At 41.5% G+C, this 16,611-nt stretch overlaps 1 protein-coding gene across 9 annotated transcripts in view; it reads left to right on the top strand.

The window, feature by feature from the left end:
• The window catches only part of SLC5A9 (solute carrier family 5 member 9), a 62,476-nt gene extending 57,156 nt beyond the window's left edge, over positions 1–5,320 (top strand). For all 9 annotated transcript variants that reach the window (XM_048498486.1, XM_048498489.1, XM_048498481.1 and 6 more), the window contains one exon: positions 4,788–5,320. In XM_048498486.1, coding sequence (XP_048354443.1) covers positions 4,788–4,990 — 203 coding nt within the window. In that variant the 3' untranslated portion in view covers positions 4,991–5,320. The remainder of the gene's footprint in view (positions 1–4,787) is intronic.
• Positions 5,321–16,611: the final 11,291 nt, after the last annotated feature.

Raw genomic sequence — 16,611 nt, 5'->3', positions numbered from 1 at the left:
GAGAGGAGTGTAGCTAGGCTGTGTACTTGCACCACATTTATTCAGCCTATTTTTGAACCATCTTGTGCCTAATTTTTGAGATATTCCAGTTCATGCAAATAGTCTGGAAAGTTGTTATTATATGTGGATGGTTTTGTACTGCTTTCTTGGTATTATATTGACCTGAAAAGATATATAAAAGGTTTTATGACCTACTACAGTGAAACTTCTAGAGATCAATTGCAACAAATCTAAACTTGTTATTTTGCAAAGTCTAAATAGTCACCACCTAAAAAGTTGGCACACACTTGATGCAATGGATTAGATTATTCCTCCTGTTGAGTTTGTAATGGCAGACTGGCACTGAGTTCTGCTGGGCATTCTGGATTGCCATTCCTTCCTCTGGACTTGAACCCTGTCTTCAGTTTCCACTTCAGAGTTTCTCTGGTTTAATATAGGTTCTACTAGTCTTGCACTGCCTGAGTGGGCCTGGAATCTGAAAGGTTTCTGTGCTGGTACTTCTGGGCTAAAAAAAACAGCCCTCTATGGGCTATGCCAGGCCTCCTGCCCCTGGATGTGAATAGGGAAAAAGAAAGAATTTTTTTTAAAGCTGTCATTTTGTGTTTTGATGATGGTTCTGTTGGGCTTGCACTGCGACAGTGAGTAGTTCTTACAGGCATCTGTAGTCATGTTGTATTGGGTTTGTCGGGGCTAGCAAAATGCCCTCCTTTCTTGATTTTGGGTGCTGGGATTCTCTGGTTTGACATTGGTTCTGTTAGGCTTTGCCACATTGGCTTGTGGTTCTTTTGGATTTCTGAGTTCTACTTAAGTTTGAGCTTGTGTTGGCTCTTGGGGTGGGAGGCTGTGATTTCTGATAGGCATGCCTTTTTTGCTATTTTTCTTCCATTGGAAACAATGGAGGGTGGATGAGAGCCCTAACTTTGGACTCCCAACTCACTCTTTACCAAACTTGGGGTTTCTTGTGAAGAGAGTCACCAGCAGTTATACCACAAATTTTATGTTTAAAAAATGCAGAGCCCCAGAAAGGTTCTCCAAAAGATATAATTATGGTAAACTGATTTTTCGAACCAACTGTTTTTCTGTTCTGCTGAAGGTTTTTTTTGAATTTATTGCCAAGATGTAGGCACTAGGGAGTACATCGGGCACAATGACACCCCAGGCATGACTTTAGAGATTGCTGGACTATTCATTAGCTCTTTTGAATCCAGATCCTAAAAGGCAGAGGAATATGTCTGCCATTGCTCAGCTATTTGTGGGAATTTTGCTTATATCCTGGCACATTAACAGCATACCTATTTACATGTACACTCATAGTAATATATTTTTTACTGTATGACATTTTTAAAAGGTGTGTTGGCTTTTATCGTTGACTTTGTAGAATCATCCTCAACTGACCATAGGTGCATGCTAGTGGACAGATGGGGGGGGGGGGAAGAGAATGCATTATACTTGTACTGAATCCAGTAGATTCTTTTTAATATTCTGTGTCCCAGATTTCATTGGAAGTGAAGAACTTTGCACTTCTCTTGCCTCAGTGACTGAGGTGGTCTGATCAGTGAGTCAGATAGCTAGAGGGGGTCAAGTAACTGAGCACCTTTCCCCTACTACTCTGATACTATCCTTTTGATATGTAGATTGCTACTTTCAGGGAACTTCCTTCCTTCCTGCTTCTCATCCACTCTCTATCATTCTTCCATACATCCCTCCATCTTGCACTATGTGTGCATAAGAACAAAAGAACATAAGAACAAGCCAGCTGGATCAGACCAAAGTCCATCTAGTCCAGCTCTCTGCTACTCGCAGTGGCCCATCAGGTGCCTTTGGGAGCTCACATGTAGGATGTGAATGCAATGGCCGTCTGCGGCTGTTGCTCCCGATCACCTGGTCTGTTAAGGCATTTGCAATCTCAGATCAAAAAGGATCAAGATTGGTAGCCATAAATCGACTTCTCCTCCATAAATCTGTCCAAGCCCCTTTTAAAGCTATCCAGGTTAGTGGCCATCACCACCTCCTGTGGCAGCATATTCCAAACACCAATCACACGTTGCGTGAAGAAGTGTTTCCTTTTATTAATCCTAATTCTTTCCCCCAGCGTTTTCAATGAATGCCCCCTGGTTCTAGTATTGTGAGAAAGAGAGAAAAATTTCTCTCTGTCAACATTTTCTACCCCATGCATAATTTTGTAGACTTCAATCATATCCCCCCTCAGCCGCCTCCTCTCCAAACTAAAGAGTCCCAAACGCTGCAGCCTCTCCTCATAGGGAGGAGAGATACAGAGAGATACAGCCTCTCCTCATAGGGAGGAGAGATGCAGAGAGATACAGACTGGATTTCTCTCCATCCAGCTAGATAGAGAAGAATAGAGAACCTATTTCTCCACCTTTCTATCCAGAATGGAGTTTACAAATAAATACTGCTCTTATTAGTTAGTAATTATTAATTGAACTTATTTTGTTTTCAGCATAACCACATGCCTAGGTAAGTTCTGTTTGGTTTGCCTCTGTGCACTCTGCTGTACGGAAAAGTTATCTCTTACCAGAGAGAATTACCAGCATATTTTAGTGTCTGGTGATTAAAAGCTATGCCATGGCACATTTTTTAAAACAACAACAACAAATTTTAAATTGAATAATTGGAAGGAAATTCTTGGCAGGGGGCTTCCCCCCTCCCAGCTTTCTTAATTGTCTTCTGCACTTCCTTATTATAGAAAGACACAGTTCCAGTATCAATGGAAGAATTATGAGATGACATAAAACTTCTATCTTGGAGTCTGACAGGTGGCTTGATTCACATTTGAAGCAGCTGTTCATCCTAATGTTGTTAATTATTTGTCACCTTTGTTTTCACATGAGCTAACTCATCTGTCCTTGCATCTGTTTGCAAACAGATCTTGGTGATTAGGTTGTTAGTACTGATGGCAAAGGAAATGCTACATCCTTCATCCAAAGGTATAATGAGGCTTTGGGTTGTTTATGTTCATGTCACTGTAGCTTCTGAAAAGCTCACCCCAATGTACAAGAAACTTAGCACAGACTCATTTTCATGAACAGAAATTCTGTAATTTTAACAGGTGCATCCTTTATAGATCAAGATTTTCCAGAAACCCATTTTCACCTGCTTGTTATGCAGGTTTTACCTGTTTATTGTGCAGGTTTTAATGACATGATAACCCCACCTATAAAAATGTCATAACTGTGAAAAGAGATGGCAGTTAAAATCATGATTCTCAGAATGAATTATGAGGTCTTCTCAGGAAGACCAAAATCAGTATTTTGCAGCATGTAATAGACGTCCTGCAGAGTTGACAGGAGTGAGATACAATGTATCTTGGGAATAGCCCATAACTTCAAATAAAGGTGACCCTTCCTCTATTGATAATATGGGCAACATTCTCAATAAAGTTGCCAACTTTTTTCTGATGAGATTCCCACTATATATCTATGTGACAAGTTGGTGACAAGGAAAGACAAGCTTTTGTAAGATCTGGTCTGTCATATATAGGTGAACTACAGCTTCTGCAATTCCTTCTTTAATGCAGCTCTGAAAAAGTTCAGGAGCAACTTCCTCATATTCCACAGACCACCCAAAAGCAAAGCAGAAAGTCAATAGATGCAATTTGCCCTGGTAGGCAAATGCCTTTAATGCTATTTAAGACATAGGAGGATAGGGGACAGAGCAGCAGTACTCTCTCCCAATGAATGGGATAAAAATTGAAAGCTGAAGAGTGATACTTTGTAGTGATACTTTGTAGGGCTAACCAGAATTATTGCTATGTTTGTAAATACTTGCTGAGTCGAATCAGCAAGGTTGTGCTCATCTTCTGATTTGTTTTGTCTGAAGGACTTCACTGAAGGGAGTCTGAAGGCAAACAAGGCAAAGTTTCCAGGCAAAGTTTCACCAGTATTCACATGGTACTCTAGGCCCTTCTCATTCTTGTGTATAAGTTATGTCTGAAGTATTCATGGTATCTATAAAACCATAGTTTTTAAGTCTCAGCACTCGAACTGTTGCTAGGAGGTGTGGGTATCAGTATGTGATTTTGTATGATTGTGCCATCAAGTCACAGCTGACTTATGGTAACCTATAGGGTTTTCAAGGCAAGGGACGTCTGGAGGTGGTTTGCCACTGCCTGCTGCTCCGTGGGCTGAATGAGTTCTGTGAGAGTTGCACATTGGCTCAAGGTCACCCAGCAGGCTTGATGTGGAGGAGTGTGGAATTAAACCTGGTTCTCCAGTTTAGAATTGGTCAGTCTTGCTGGCTGGTGTAGGATTAGTTTATATATCCTATCAAGCTGCTTCCCAGGCTTCAGCAGAAACTAGACTGAAAATTAGACTGGTCAATTGCACAGTCCAGAAAGAACGCACATCGAGTCATGTTAGAACATAAGTTGTTCTTGACCAATTGTTGTTCTTGACCAATAAGCTTACTGCAGGGATGGCACACTTGTCCCTTTGACCTCCATGAGAAAAGGTGGTGAAAAAGTGTATTAGCTTTTGGGAGACAGTCTGGTTCATGAAGTACATGTCATTACATTTGCTCGTGTTCATCTCTTATTCTCTTATGAACCATCCATCTCTTTCAGAAAGTTTCAACAATAATCTCTTTGTGAAAGAGACCTGGTCTTTCTTTCTTTCTTTCTTTCTTTCTTTCTTTCTTTCTTTCTTTCTTTCTTTCTTTCTTTCTTTCTTTCTTTCTTTCTTTCTTTCTCTCTCTCTCTGAGAATATAAAGTGAAATATATGTTGACACTAAACCAAAACATAATTCCTTTTCTCATTTTTCCCTATAGAAGAGAAACATCCTTGCTGGAAGAAACTGTATTTCTGGTTCTGTGGCACCACTCCCAAGCCCACTTTAACCAGAGAGGAGGAAGAAGCCCTTAAAAGGAAACTGACCTGCATCAGGGAAGAACCATTGTGGAAAGCCGTTTGCAACATTAATGCTATCATTCTCTTGGCAATTAACATCTTCTTATGGGGCTACTTTGGATGAGCCAAGGTTCCTAGGGAATTTAAATGAGAACGCAGTTGGCTAGCCTGGTTTGATATAGAACAAACATAGGCACCAACTGAACAAAACAGTTTCATCTTGAGGAAATGATCTCATACACCTTACACAAATGAGGATCTCCAGGGTGACAGGACAGTACCACTTCACTGCACTTATAAGCCAAATAAAAACAATAGTGACCTAAACGTGATAAAAAGGTGAAGTTTTCCCTTCAGTCGTGTCCAACCCTGGGGTACCACTGGAAGCAGTGATTTCATAGGCAAGCCGTTTTTGTGGGGTAGTTTGCCATTGCTTTCCCCGGCTATTCTTTACCCCCCAGCTATGTGCTAGGTACTCATTTATCAACCAAGGAATGGATGGATGGCTGAGTTGACCATGAGCCAGCTACCAGCGTATCTGACCCCCAGGGGGTTGAACTCCTGACTATGTGAGTGGCAGTGCAAGCACTTAACCACTACGCCATGCGGCTCCTATATCAAACGTGATAAAGCAATTTAAACGCTAACTATGCTCTGTAAACGATTCTTGATCATTGATATTTCCTCCAAAGTGCCATGCTTCTAGAAATGAAGCAAGAGTAAACTTAAGGGCAATGAGAATATGCCCTGAGAATGCTAGACATTTGTTCAATAGGTACTTGAGAGCAGACCCTTATGCATGTATAGTCTGCTGTTGTTTACAGAGATGTGTGAGCCAGACTCTCAGACTTGGGAAATGATTCATTTTTCATCCTAGCACTTCAAAAGAGAAGAAGAATTGTCAGCACAGTGGAATTCATATGTCCATGTTGCATACAGATTGTGATGAAACAGCGCTATCTTAAATGAAATGCATTGCCTCTGTTTTAATTGATATACAAATCTATTGGCAACCAAACTTTTTAAATGATGTCAATACATACTTTCTTATTAATCTTCCTTGCAAGGCTAGTGCCAATCAGCAAATGATTATCATTCATTTTCCTGACAAATCTATCAAGGTCATTCATTATTGTTCTGCAAAATAAGGAGGGGGAAAAGAATATTCTTTTAAACCAAGATTAATGAGTTACTGCTTTCTTGTCAGGTAGGCTGAGCAAAAGGAAATGAAATTAACAATGAATCCCTACAAACATGTCACTATATTAATTTAGTGGAGAAACATTTTAAAATGTTATTTTTAAATGTAATGTTCTTTCAACATATCTGCTGGTGTAAGCACAATTTAATGCATACAGAAAAAGAAACTTTATAAATCTGTATGGGCAGTAATCCAGACTTTGTTTTATAACACACTACTATATATACATTTTAAATAAATAGAAGAGTTGACTAAAACATTTTTGTTTTTAATCAGTTTACTTTGCCTACTATTATTGTCATTCATTCAAAGTTATAAATTACTAAATTAATACAATTATCATTAAGGAGTTCTATGGAATTTTGCAAGCTTTGCATTTCGATTAAAAACTTCCTGTTTCGATTTTGCTTCTTTCTTGATTGATTGAAAACATGACTACTTCTCGCCACCACAGTTTCTATTCTCTAGGACGGGCTTTTTCTCTTAAAATTCATGCATTTTTAAACATTATTTGAGTGTCAATAAAACATTATATAAATAGTATGAAGCTACATGTAGATTGAGTAACCAACACCAGTGCATTCCTCTGTGACCAGACTATGAGATGTGGACATGCTCCCTTAGTCCAGATCAGTGCCCCAACTGGATGAAGCTGGGTATTCTCCAGCCCAGTAGACTCCAGCCCAGTCTTCCTTTTTAAGCCTGGGGAGACTAAGAAAGAGAAATGTTAGTCCAGAAGGTCAGGATGGGCATAGGACCAGTAAACCATTGTCTTCCAACATCTGACTCCCATGATCTGTCCCTGGGGGAGCCCTTGCCTGAGCCCAGCCAAAGATCTGCCACTGCTGAGCTGCACTGAAGAGTCACGCTGTACCCAATGCAGTCTGAGGCCATCCAAAGTCCAAAGTCACTGCAAGGCATTGTAGCTGGGCAAGGACCTCTGGAGCTTCCTGTCAGGCCAGAAGTCCAATGTTGTGGGCAGCAGAAAAGGAAAGGGGATGAGGAGGCCTCACTTTATTGCTGCACTGTACCCGGTCGGCCGTGCCATCTCTTGAGCTGGCCCAGTTACAGTCCTGCCCACAGGACAGCACACGGCCAGCTTGGAGCCCCCACCTGTATGGCAACCTTTGTCTGCAGGTAAGTTTGTGCCACGTTTTTGCTAAATGTTTAAAAATTGGTGATCCCATATGCTTTTATGCCTTGTATATAGTCTGTGGTGAAAATTTTTGCCATAAAGTGAAACTTTAGATTTTACACAGCTGACATACTGTTTGCATACTTCTGTTTATACCAGTGTTTCTTCATAAAATGTGGACATTATACACTTGTGTAAACGCATCTGAGAATCATGGAATCATACTTATATAAAAATGTACAGACACAGGTATACCACACTTAATGAAATTGCTTCTGTGATTGTGTCTGCTATATACATGTATAGCTACCCTAAAATATGAGTTTCTAGTTTGTATAGTTTAATTGTGCTTTTTCACGTAATGAAATTGAGTACGAACTGCCATATATGAAATAAATAGCAGATGCTGTTCTAAAAGCTGGTTCAGCTGTAACAATTTGTCATTCATGTTCTCTTACATTCACATGAGCAGTTTACTTCCATGAGCAATGTTACTGTATGAACTGAGGACAGTCAAATGTTTGTAGAAACTGTGTGCAAAATATTTACAAGGAGAAAATAAATACACTAGCAAGATGAAATGACAGCGTCATCACACTGAAGTATTACTCAGCTGTTGAAACATGAAGATAGTTTCAGATGAGAAGCCATGTTGGCCAGTAGCTATTACAACAGCTTACCTCACCGTCTGACCACATTTCCTGGGCCCACTGCTCATTCTCAAAGATGGTTTGTGTTTATCACGCTATCAATTGGCCAGCGTGTTCAGATTATGCCTTTAAAAGCTACACCTTCCCCACATGGCTTTTGGCCTACATTCATTTTGTATTAGGGCAGCATCCACCGTGGCCTCATTGGGGTGGTCAACAGAAAGCATACAGTCCCTAGGCTGATGGCGCTCCTCGGCTTACATGCTTAATCAATTTTCTCTATCAGTTTTCTCTGTCAGTTTTCTCTATCAGTTTTGGCAGGTCCTAGGCAGCGCATCTGGATTATTGGGCACAGCATCATCCACTAGGCTTCATGCTACGCTGCTTCTTCAGGTTGGGGATGGAACCTGGGCCTTCCAGCAGGAGTCCACATTTCATAGTTTGGTTTCAGAGGGATGCGGTGGGGTGTCCTGCTGCCCATTCTTTGAGAGAAAGTGAATCACTTTGGATCTCCACACGCTCTCATTATACATCTTGGTGAGAATGACTTACCTGCATCGCGTTAATCCAGAGGATTCTTTCAGACTTGGACTGCATTTGTCGCCCTGGACCACTGTATTTTTGTCCAAGTTGGAGAGGCATTGCTGGCGCGGTGCCATCTCACTGAAGCAAGTGGACTTGGCCAGGAGTAAGACTTGCCGTGTGGCATCACACTTTGTGACTGAGCACAGGGGCGTGGGGGAGGGGTTCATTGGGGCATTAGCCACACTGGGACATTAGCCACAGGCTGGAACTGCTCTACCACTCCGATGGGGTTCATTTGTCTGCATGGATTTTTGGTTGCATAGCCTAAGGGGTGAATTGTATGATTGGCTAGGGGTTTGAGAAGCATTTGGCGGGAACTGGGTTCCCCGGTTCTTTGACAGGTTGTGAATGGGGGACTGATCTATAGCTGTGGGTGAGCAGGGGTGCTACCCACTTTGATGGAACCTCCTTAAAAGGTTTGGGGTGGAGCAAGTCAACGGGTAGGGTGCCCAGACATGGGCTTCTATGGCTTGCGCCCCTAGCAGCAAAGGGAGTCTTCAGGCAGTGGCCCTCCGCCCATCTGGAATCTCCCATTGCTGCTCCAACATGGTGTGTTTTCCTCAGCAGGCGGGCTGGAGGAAATTTAGGTTGCTGAGGGACAGCATTTGGGCTGCCCAGCATGCAGGTCAGACCCCCATGCTGTGCCTTATGCTTCTATTAACCTTGAACCAATATGTGCATAAAAGGTTATGGCCATATCTCTTTACCCCACTAGAGTTTTGTTGTTACCTGGTTAATTGGGTTCTCAACAGGTGAGAGAGCTTTCAGCTACTTCCCTCAGGTGGCAAAGGAGCAGCCGTGACTTACCACAGCCGCCATTGCCGCAGGGGAAGGGAAAGCTCTTTGGTGGTTTTCAAATAAAAGGTTTGGTGGTGGTTTTCAAATAAAAGGCAGGGTTTTTTCATATTTCCTGTACAGACAGGAAGTAGGGAAAAACCCATAAAAAGAACTGAAAACAAAAAAAATACACTTGAAACTGAGATGTGATTTTTGAAATTTGTAGTGCAATGCTGAAAACAGTACAGATGTTTACAATATTTGTAATGTCTGTTGTTAACATCTGCTGTGTTTGATGCAGATTTCTTGTTTCTGGGCTACCTCACAGTTAAGACAGCTCATTGGGAAAATGTAATTACTGGTACCCTTTTTGCTTTGCCTTTGCTTTGTTCATTTGAAATGTTAGTCAAAAGTGAATATTCAGCCACAAGCCATGCCCACTTAACATGTAAGAGTCATAACTGAATCAGAAGAGACAGGCTTCTGGAAGTTTTGGCAAGCAGCAGCTTCAATTCTTTATTAACTTACAGACAATTGTAAGTAAGGTTACTGCTATAATTTCCCTGGGTCTTTGGGGATAAAAAGCTTGGAGAATGTTAAGGTTATTTTAGAAGACAATTGAAGAGCTTAGGTTTACCTTAACATTGCAATGTGTGGTGGGGGGGAGGGGGGAGAGGAATCAAAGCTCAGCTGTAGCTTTAGCTTACATGGAAACAGCATAGTATTCTTGTCATCCATTCTCAGTTAATCATGTGCTTAAGCTTCTTGCAACTTAAGCCTTCCGAACTTTGTATTCAGGAACATGTTTGTGCAAACTAGCACAGCCTTGGAATCCTTTTTAAAATAAGGAATTACACATCATCATAATGGTTCAGTACTCACACTTCCACAGACAGAATGGATCAATTTCACAGATACAGGTGGCAATGCAATGCCTACCCAAGGCTCAATTGGAGTATTCATGTTTCTGGTTCAGTTATGTAGTACCCAACATGGAGGCATGGAAAATTTCCTGGGGAAAGCCAGCTTCCATATCCTACTAGTCTAGTGAATGTGGGGGGAGGGAGAAGGAAACTGAAGGCCTACAATGCTTCTATGCCTGTCTCTTTCAGCAATGGGTAATGATGGAGATGGGTGCTATCTGAAAGAGAAAATGGGGGTTGGAAATCCCGCAACAGCACAACCAAACCCCAAACCTAGGATACTATGGGGAGAAGTGTTGGTACCACTCCTTTCCAATAACTGGTACCAACTGATATCCCCTCCACACACATATACATCAGATTGCATTGTGTAGGGAATGGAACTTTGAGTTGTTGATGGAAGATAACTGAGGCCGTTTCCGCACGGCCCATTAATGGCGCCCTGGGGACAGGATAAACGCCGTCCCCAGGGAGCCATTCGCACAGGCGGAGCTGCTGCAATGCAGCAGCGCCGACCTGACTCCGCTCCCTCTCCCCCAGGGCGGCGTCAAGCCGCCCTGAAAAACAACCCTTTAAAGGGTTGTTTTTCCTTCCACAGCGTGTTCCTGGCGGCGCGGTGCGAACAGCACCGCTGGGAACACGTTGTTTTCCTTCCCTGTTTCACTGGCCGAAACCGCTGTCAGCAGCCAGCCGTTTGGTTGCCGACGCCACGCCGTCCTCCCACCCCTGAGCGTCAGAGGGCAGCGCGGGCTGGGCTGCCACGCCAGCAGGCTGACGATGTACGGGACACGGTGAGTGGAACGAGGAAGTAGAAGAGGCGGCTCCATGCTGAGTCCGCCTGCCGCTCAAGTCAGCGTTCTTCTGAGGCACGCGATGCTTGCATACGTGAACGTCCCGCCCACGCCGGGCGAATTCTTGCTGGCGGCGGAAATTCCCCACGTCGCGGCAGAAACGCCTGAGGTATGATGATAAAGAAGCTTCCTCCAATTGTGGGGATTTCAGCAAGGGAAACTTTAGCTTTCATGAAGACAAAAGACACCACTATCTTCTCTGTTTAAACCTGATCTATGTACATACACTGGCATGATGATTTAGAACTTCTCTGCTTTCCAAATAGTTAATCCCAGGCCTTTATTTTTGGTGTTCATACTGGAACATCCATTCACTTTGTGTACTGTGCACAAGAAAAAATGAAATAAATTCTCATATGCACACTAACCCCCTGCTTTGATTGACCAAATTAACTTAGATTATTTAAAATGTAAGCCCTGAAGTATTTTCCAGTCCTTTTTTCCTCTTTTCGCTATTTAAAGTAAAGTTGAACTGTGTTGCAGCCAAAATACTGCCTACACAAATGCCAGGGAGAGAAGCTAAATGAACCCAGAGCATATGGTACTCTGCTGACATAGCTAAGAAACCAGTTCTGCATGAGCAGTGAGGAACATCTTGAAGCGCACAAGACATATGTGTTTTAGGAAAAAGATTGAAGTGTTTCATAATAAAAAAGGACAAAGTGAAATACAAGTGCTGTATAAAAATTTAATTAAAAACTGGTTTCACCCTTCAACGTGTTTAGGCAATATGCTTCACAGATGGGATTCATATTTTAAATATTATCCATATGCCCCTCCCCCCCAAACCCCAAAATGAGATAAATAAAGTCTTTAAAAATGCCACCAAGGCTAAGATGTATTTAAACACTCAGTGTTTATGGGGGAAACAAGCCAGGCAAAGAAAGCGACCTTCTGTCAAATGTTTACTACTGGAAAGTAGCAAAAAGGCAGTACATCCAGTTGAAACCTCCCCCCCCCCAAAAAAACCCCCTGCATCTGTCCCACTATCATTTTCACAAGATGCATATTATTAGAAGTGTAGCCATGTCCAAGTTCCTCATGCAATACACAACTTCTGGAACATTATGGCATGTGATAAACAATAACTTAGATGTCTTTGAAGTGGAGTGGACAAATTCAGTTCATCAGTGGCTATTAGTCATGATATTTGAGCTAAAATTCTACATTTATATGGAATTTCTAGTTAATCTGGGGCAGAGGTGTTTTAAATGCTGCTATCTGAGCCACTGTTCTTTGCAGACTACAGAGAAGGCTTTCATATACATTCCAGCCATCTCCAGTTTCCTGAATGCAAAGAACCTTTTACTGGTGCTGAAGGAAGGAGAATATGCAGAGAAAGAAAATGGCTGCAGTTTGTTTCTGTTTGAAGGCCTATATTTCAGGATAAGCAGTTGTCTATAATACAAGGTTGTTGTAGTAAAAAGGAGGAGAGATTATGCAATCTGCTTTGGGCCCCTGCTGTGGAGAAAAATGGGGTGTAAAATAAATAATGTTTATGGGGCAGACAAAAGGTTGGTGGGTAGATGGGATGGAAAAAAGGAAGCAAAGACAGCTGAGGATATGGGGTGCCAGAAGGAAAGAAAGAGACTATAGTGGGATACAGGAGAAAATGTGGTGCCCCCCTCCCCTCCAAGGCTCCAACTATGCCATTGGGTATGGCTCAGTAGAGAACACTGCACAAAGTTTTCTAAGGGAGAGGCTGGCAGCGGAAAGGAAGGAGGGAAATCTGAAGACAGACAGATAAATATAGGTTTATTGGTGAGAGGAAAGTAGAGAAGGAGGAGCGAAAAGGGGATAGGGTATGGGACTTTAAAGAAAAGGAAAGATGAAATAGTAAGGGAGGAAAAAATTGGATACCTTCCCCACAAATTCTTGCATGACCCCAGCTTGTAAGGATTTTATTTCCTACATATTGTTTCCAAAGGCAAAAGATCCAAAATGTAAGAGTTGGGAGAGACATCTGGATAATGTACCACCTCTTTTAACCAGTAGATTGCATAAACATATTCTGTAGCAAATATTTATCCCACCTTGTTTTCAAAATGTCCAGAAGCAAAGACTACTTTTGCACATAACATGTTCCATTGCTAAGGATGTGCACCTTGAATAAAAGTCAGTATTTTGGGGTCCAGCTATCAGGGATCCAAAAAATTTCCAGATTCCCAGTTATCCAGATTCCAAATACTGGTTTGGTATTAGGATCCTGCTTCTGGGAGGAGGTGGGGTTCCGGTCTCATATTATTTCTAGTTTCAAGGGAAATCTTTCCCTAGGGTGTGTGTGAGAGAGGCTATTTTTTTAAGCTAATGGCAAATAAGATTGCAACGGGTGTTTCTGGATGTCTCTTCAACTAAATAATCCTCAACTTCAAGTGAATTAGAGATCAAGCATCCCTATCTTATAGTTCCTCAGTGGCAAGGCAAGTCCCTCTAGCTATACTCCCATTGTTTCCTAAGCTGGTGGGAATGCAGAGATCTCTAAGGTAAACAGTAACCAAAAATAAAGAGCAAGCAAAGTAACCACTGGTCAAAACCAGGGAATCCCAGCAGAAGTGCAGGATTGTGTAGCAGACCTAATACAGCAAATGGCAAATTAAAGACTCCAAACTAATATCAAGCCAGAGATTTCTGAAGAGTACAGAATCAAACTGTTCCCCATTCTTTTTTTAAATACACATGATAGTGCTTAGCCTTCTTACACAAGAAGTAGGCTAAAGTGATGCTGTAACCAATAAGCTTCGTGACTGAGTGAAAATTTGAACCGAGGTCTCCCTGGTCATAGTCTGACATTCAAAACCACTACACCACAGTAGCTCTCTTGTACAAACTCAATGATAAGTACTCAATTATGTGCTTTCCAATATGAAAGAAGTACTGAAAAGCAACCTTGGACAGTTGTTTATTGAGGAGTGCTGTCAGCTGACAGCGTTATATTTAAGTGAGTGCATGTGTAGTTGCAAAGCTCAGCCTGATGTATTACTGTGGAATCTGTCTGTGTAAATAAACCTTGTTTTTAACCTTACTGCTTGAGATATAACTTAGAATTCTTCGGCGCTTGATGAATAGCCTGAAACTCTCCTTGTTACTATTAGTAGGCTCGGTTGTCTGCCATTTCCTTAAGAAAAGATCCAGCTCTTTGTCTCTGTTAAGGCTATTAACTGAAGTCCAACCACAAGAATATTATGCACAAGTTCATAACTTATTTATACATATCAAACATTCTTCATACATTTTGCAAGGCCATATGACTAAAAGGTGTTTGTGGTTTGTAATGGAGTAATTATAATAATTTTACAGTTATCTAGGATGCCTACTTTAAAGCAGGTCAGATACTTATTCTGGAAGTGTAGGGGTTCTTCACATTTGTGATAATACTCCATCCTGCTAGTGGAAGGGAAACAAGCAAGACATTAGTCAATGGCTCATTCTGCACATGTAGAATAATGCCCTTTCAAACTGCTTTCAGTGCTCTTTGAAGCTGTGCGGAATGGCAAAATCCACTTGCAAACAGTTGTGAAAGTGGTTTGAAAACGCATTATTTTGCATGTGTGGAAGGGGCCAATGAGAAAATGTAAAGACTGGCTCCAAGCTTTACTGCCTTTCCTTGCTCCTCTCATAAGACTGTCACAGCCTTTCCTCCAGCCACAACTGTAGAACAGCTTTTCTAAAGGAAGAAGCAAAATGTCTTCCTCCTCCCCCCTCTTCTTACTTGGATTGGACATTAGCAGCAATAATAAACACTAAAAGGTAAAGCAATAACCCTTTGTAAACCGGTATACACTTCCATTCTTGGATCTCGCCGGAAAAGCAGCACAAGAAAGAGGACCCAAAATTAAAATACTAATGAATACTAACCACAACAGAATCTGCAACATTTTGTTGCATGTCCCCACTTGTCTCTACACTATTTTCGGAAGATAATTTTAAGGTATCTAGCATAATGATGTATCCAATATTCCTAACTTGCAGATCCTGCAATTCCTCCAATTCCTGCAACCCTCCAATTCCTAACTTGCAGATCCTCTGTACTGAGCTGGGCAGGTTAGATAAAGCAATCAGTTCCATAACAGGAGTTCGGTGAAGCATAGCTGATAAAAGTGTACTGGATAATCTCCTCGCAAATCTAGAAGTTGCTTTGGCAAAGTTTTTCCATAAAAGCTTAAGGATATTAATAAATACAGATGACTACTCAACTAGCAGAGACTTACAAATTAACATAGTCAAATGACAAGACATTTACCATTCCTTGGTTTCTCTAGATGCTGATATGCAGTAAAACTCTTCTCATCCGGATGCACGCTATGGGAAAATTTTATTTGATAAACAGTCATCTCTTTCAACCCTTACTGCACATTATACAAAAACTGCATCCAAATGGTGAACTTGTTCAACACTGAAAACCATTTGGGTTTGGAAACCCACAGTGCATTTGGGCTTCTTTTGCACTTTATTATTATTTCTGAGCTCATTGGGCAAACTGTCCACATTTCTCAGTTGCATGCAGCTCACAAGTTTCTTTTTGCCCAACTGTCTTAATGCTGATTACATTTTTGTTTGTTTGCAGAAGAAATTATGTCTGGCTGAAGTTTGCATAGGCTGCCAATGAATTTATTTTAGGACAGTAAATTTAAATTCTCACTTCATTTTTTCTCCCTTCATTGGACTAGACAAAATTATGCTGATGGAATTATGCCATCCCCTGCCACTGAGACACCACTTTGTGGATATGAAAGATAAGGAATAAGCACAGAAAATGCTATTTAAAGCTCTACTTGGGAATTTAGAAATTTACATTTGATAGAAGGGATTTAAAATGTATTAGGAGGCAAGGTGCACTAAACAATTCCTATTTGTTACATTGTTGGTTCGTTGCCTGAAATATTACTTATCACAGAGGAGATGCAGTCTGGCCACGCAGAAGATGTTTGCCAACCAACAGAAGGTTAGCCAACCACACCAAGTAAAAATGATTTGGGGATTATACACAGGCAAAGGCAAGGAATTTCTACCTACATTTCACATCTAAAATAGTCATTAGCAAGTATAACATTTGGAAGAAAGCTTTACACTCTCTCTCTCTCTCTCTCTCTCTCTCTCTGATTAAAGATGATTCCTAGAAGATAAATGATCCTTTGAATTTGAGAGATGGTCAGGGAAATTCACATGGCTGATGCAACGACAACTTTGAATTTGCACCAGCTGTTGGTAGTGTTACTAGTGGTTTCAGCTATGGCTCAATAATAATGTATAAGAGTACCCAGACAGCATAGGAAGAAGCAGGACGGTTGTAAGCTTCACAACTGAGAAGCTACTTTTCTGCAACAAATTTGAGCTGTTGCTTAAGCATGTAAAAATAGATATAGCTTCCTTTCTGTGTTGACTTCTTGCAATGACTCTTTGCAATGACTCTTTGTGGCCTTTGACTACTAAAATCGGGGCTCCCTAATAATGTCCTGTCAGTGGCATTTCTCCCCTGTGCCTAGGGACAGGGGGGTACCCTAGCACCCCGGCGCCCCCATTTGGTCACATGGGGGGCGCCAACATTTTCAGGGTCTCTTTTTATTATTGCATTTTAAAATTTTTAAATGTTTTTTTTCAACGTTCTGGTCTGCAGAGCAACAGA

The sequence above is a fragment of the Sphaerodactylus townsendi genome, linkage group LG05 (assembly GCF_021028975.2).
Source record: "Sphaerodactylus townsendi isolate TG3544 linkage group LG05, MPM_Stown_v2.3, whole genome shotgun sequence".
NCBI lineage: Eukaryota > Metazoa > Chordata > Lepidosauria > Squamata > Sphaerodactylidae > Sphaerodactylus > Sphaerodactylus townsendi.
The sequence above is the reverse complement of the archived record's forward strand: the minus strand, read 5'-3'. Positions and strand labels throughout refer to the sequence as shown.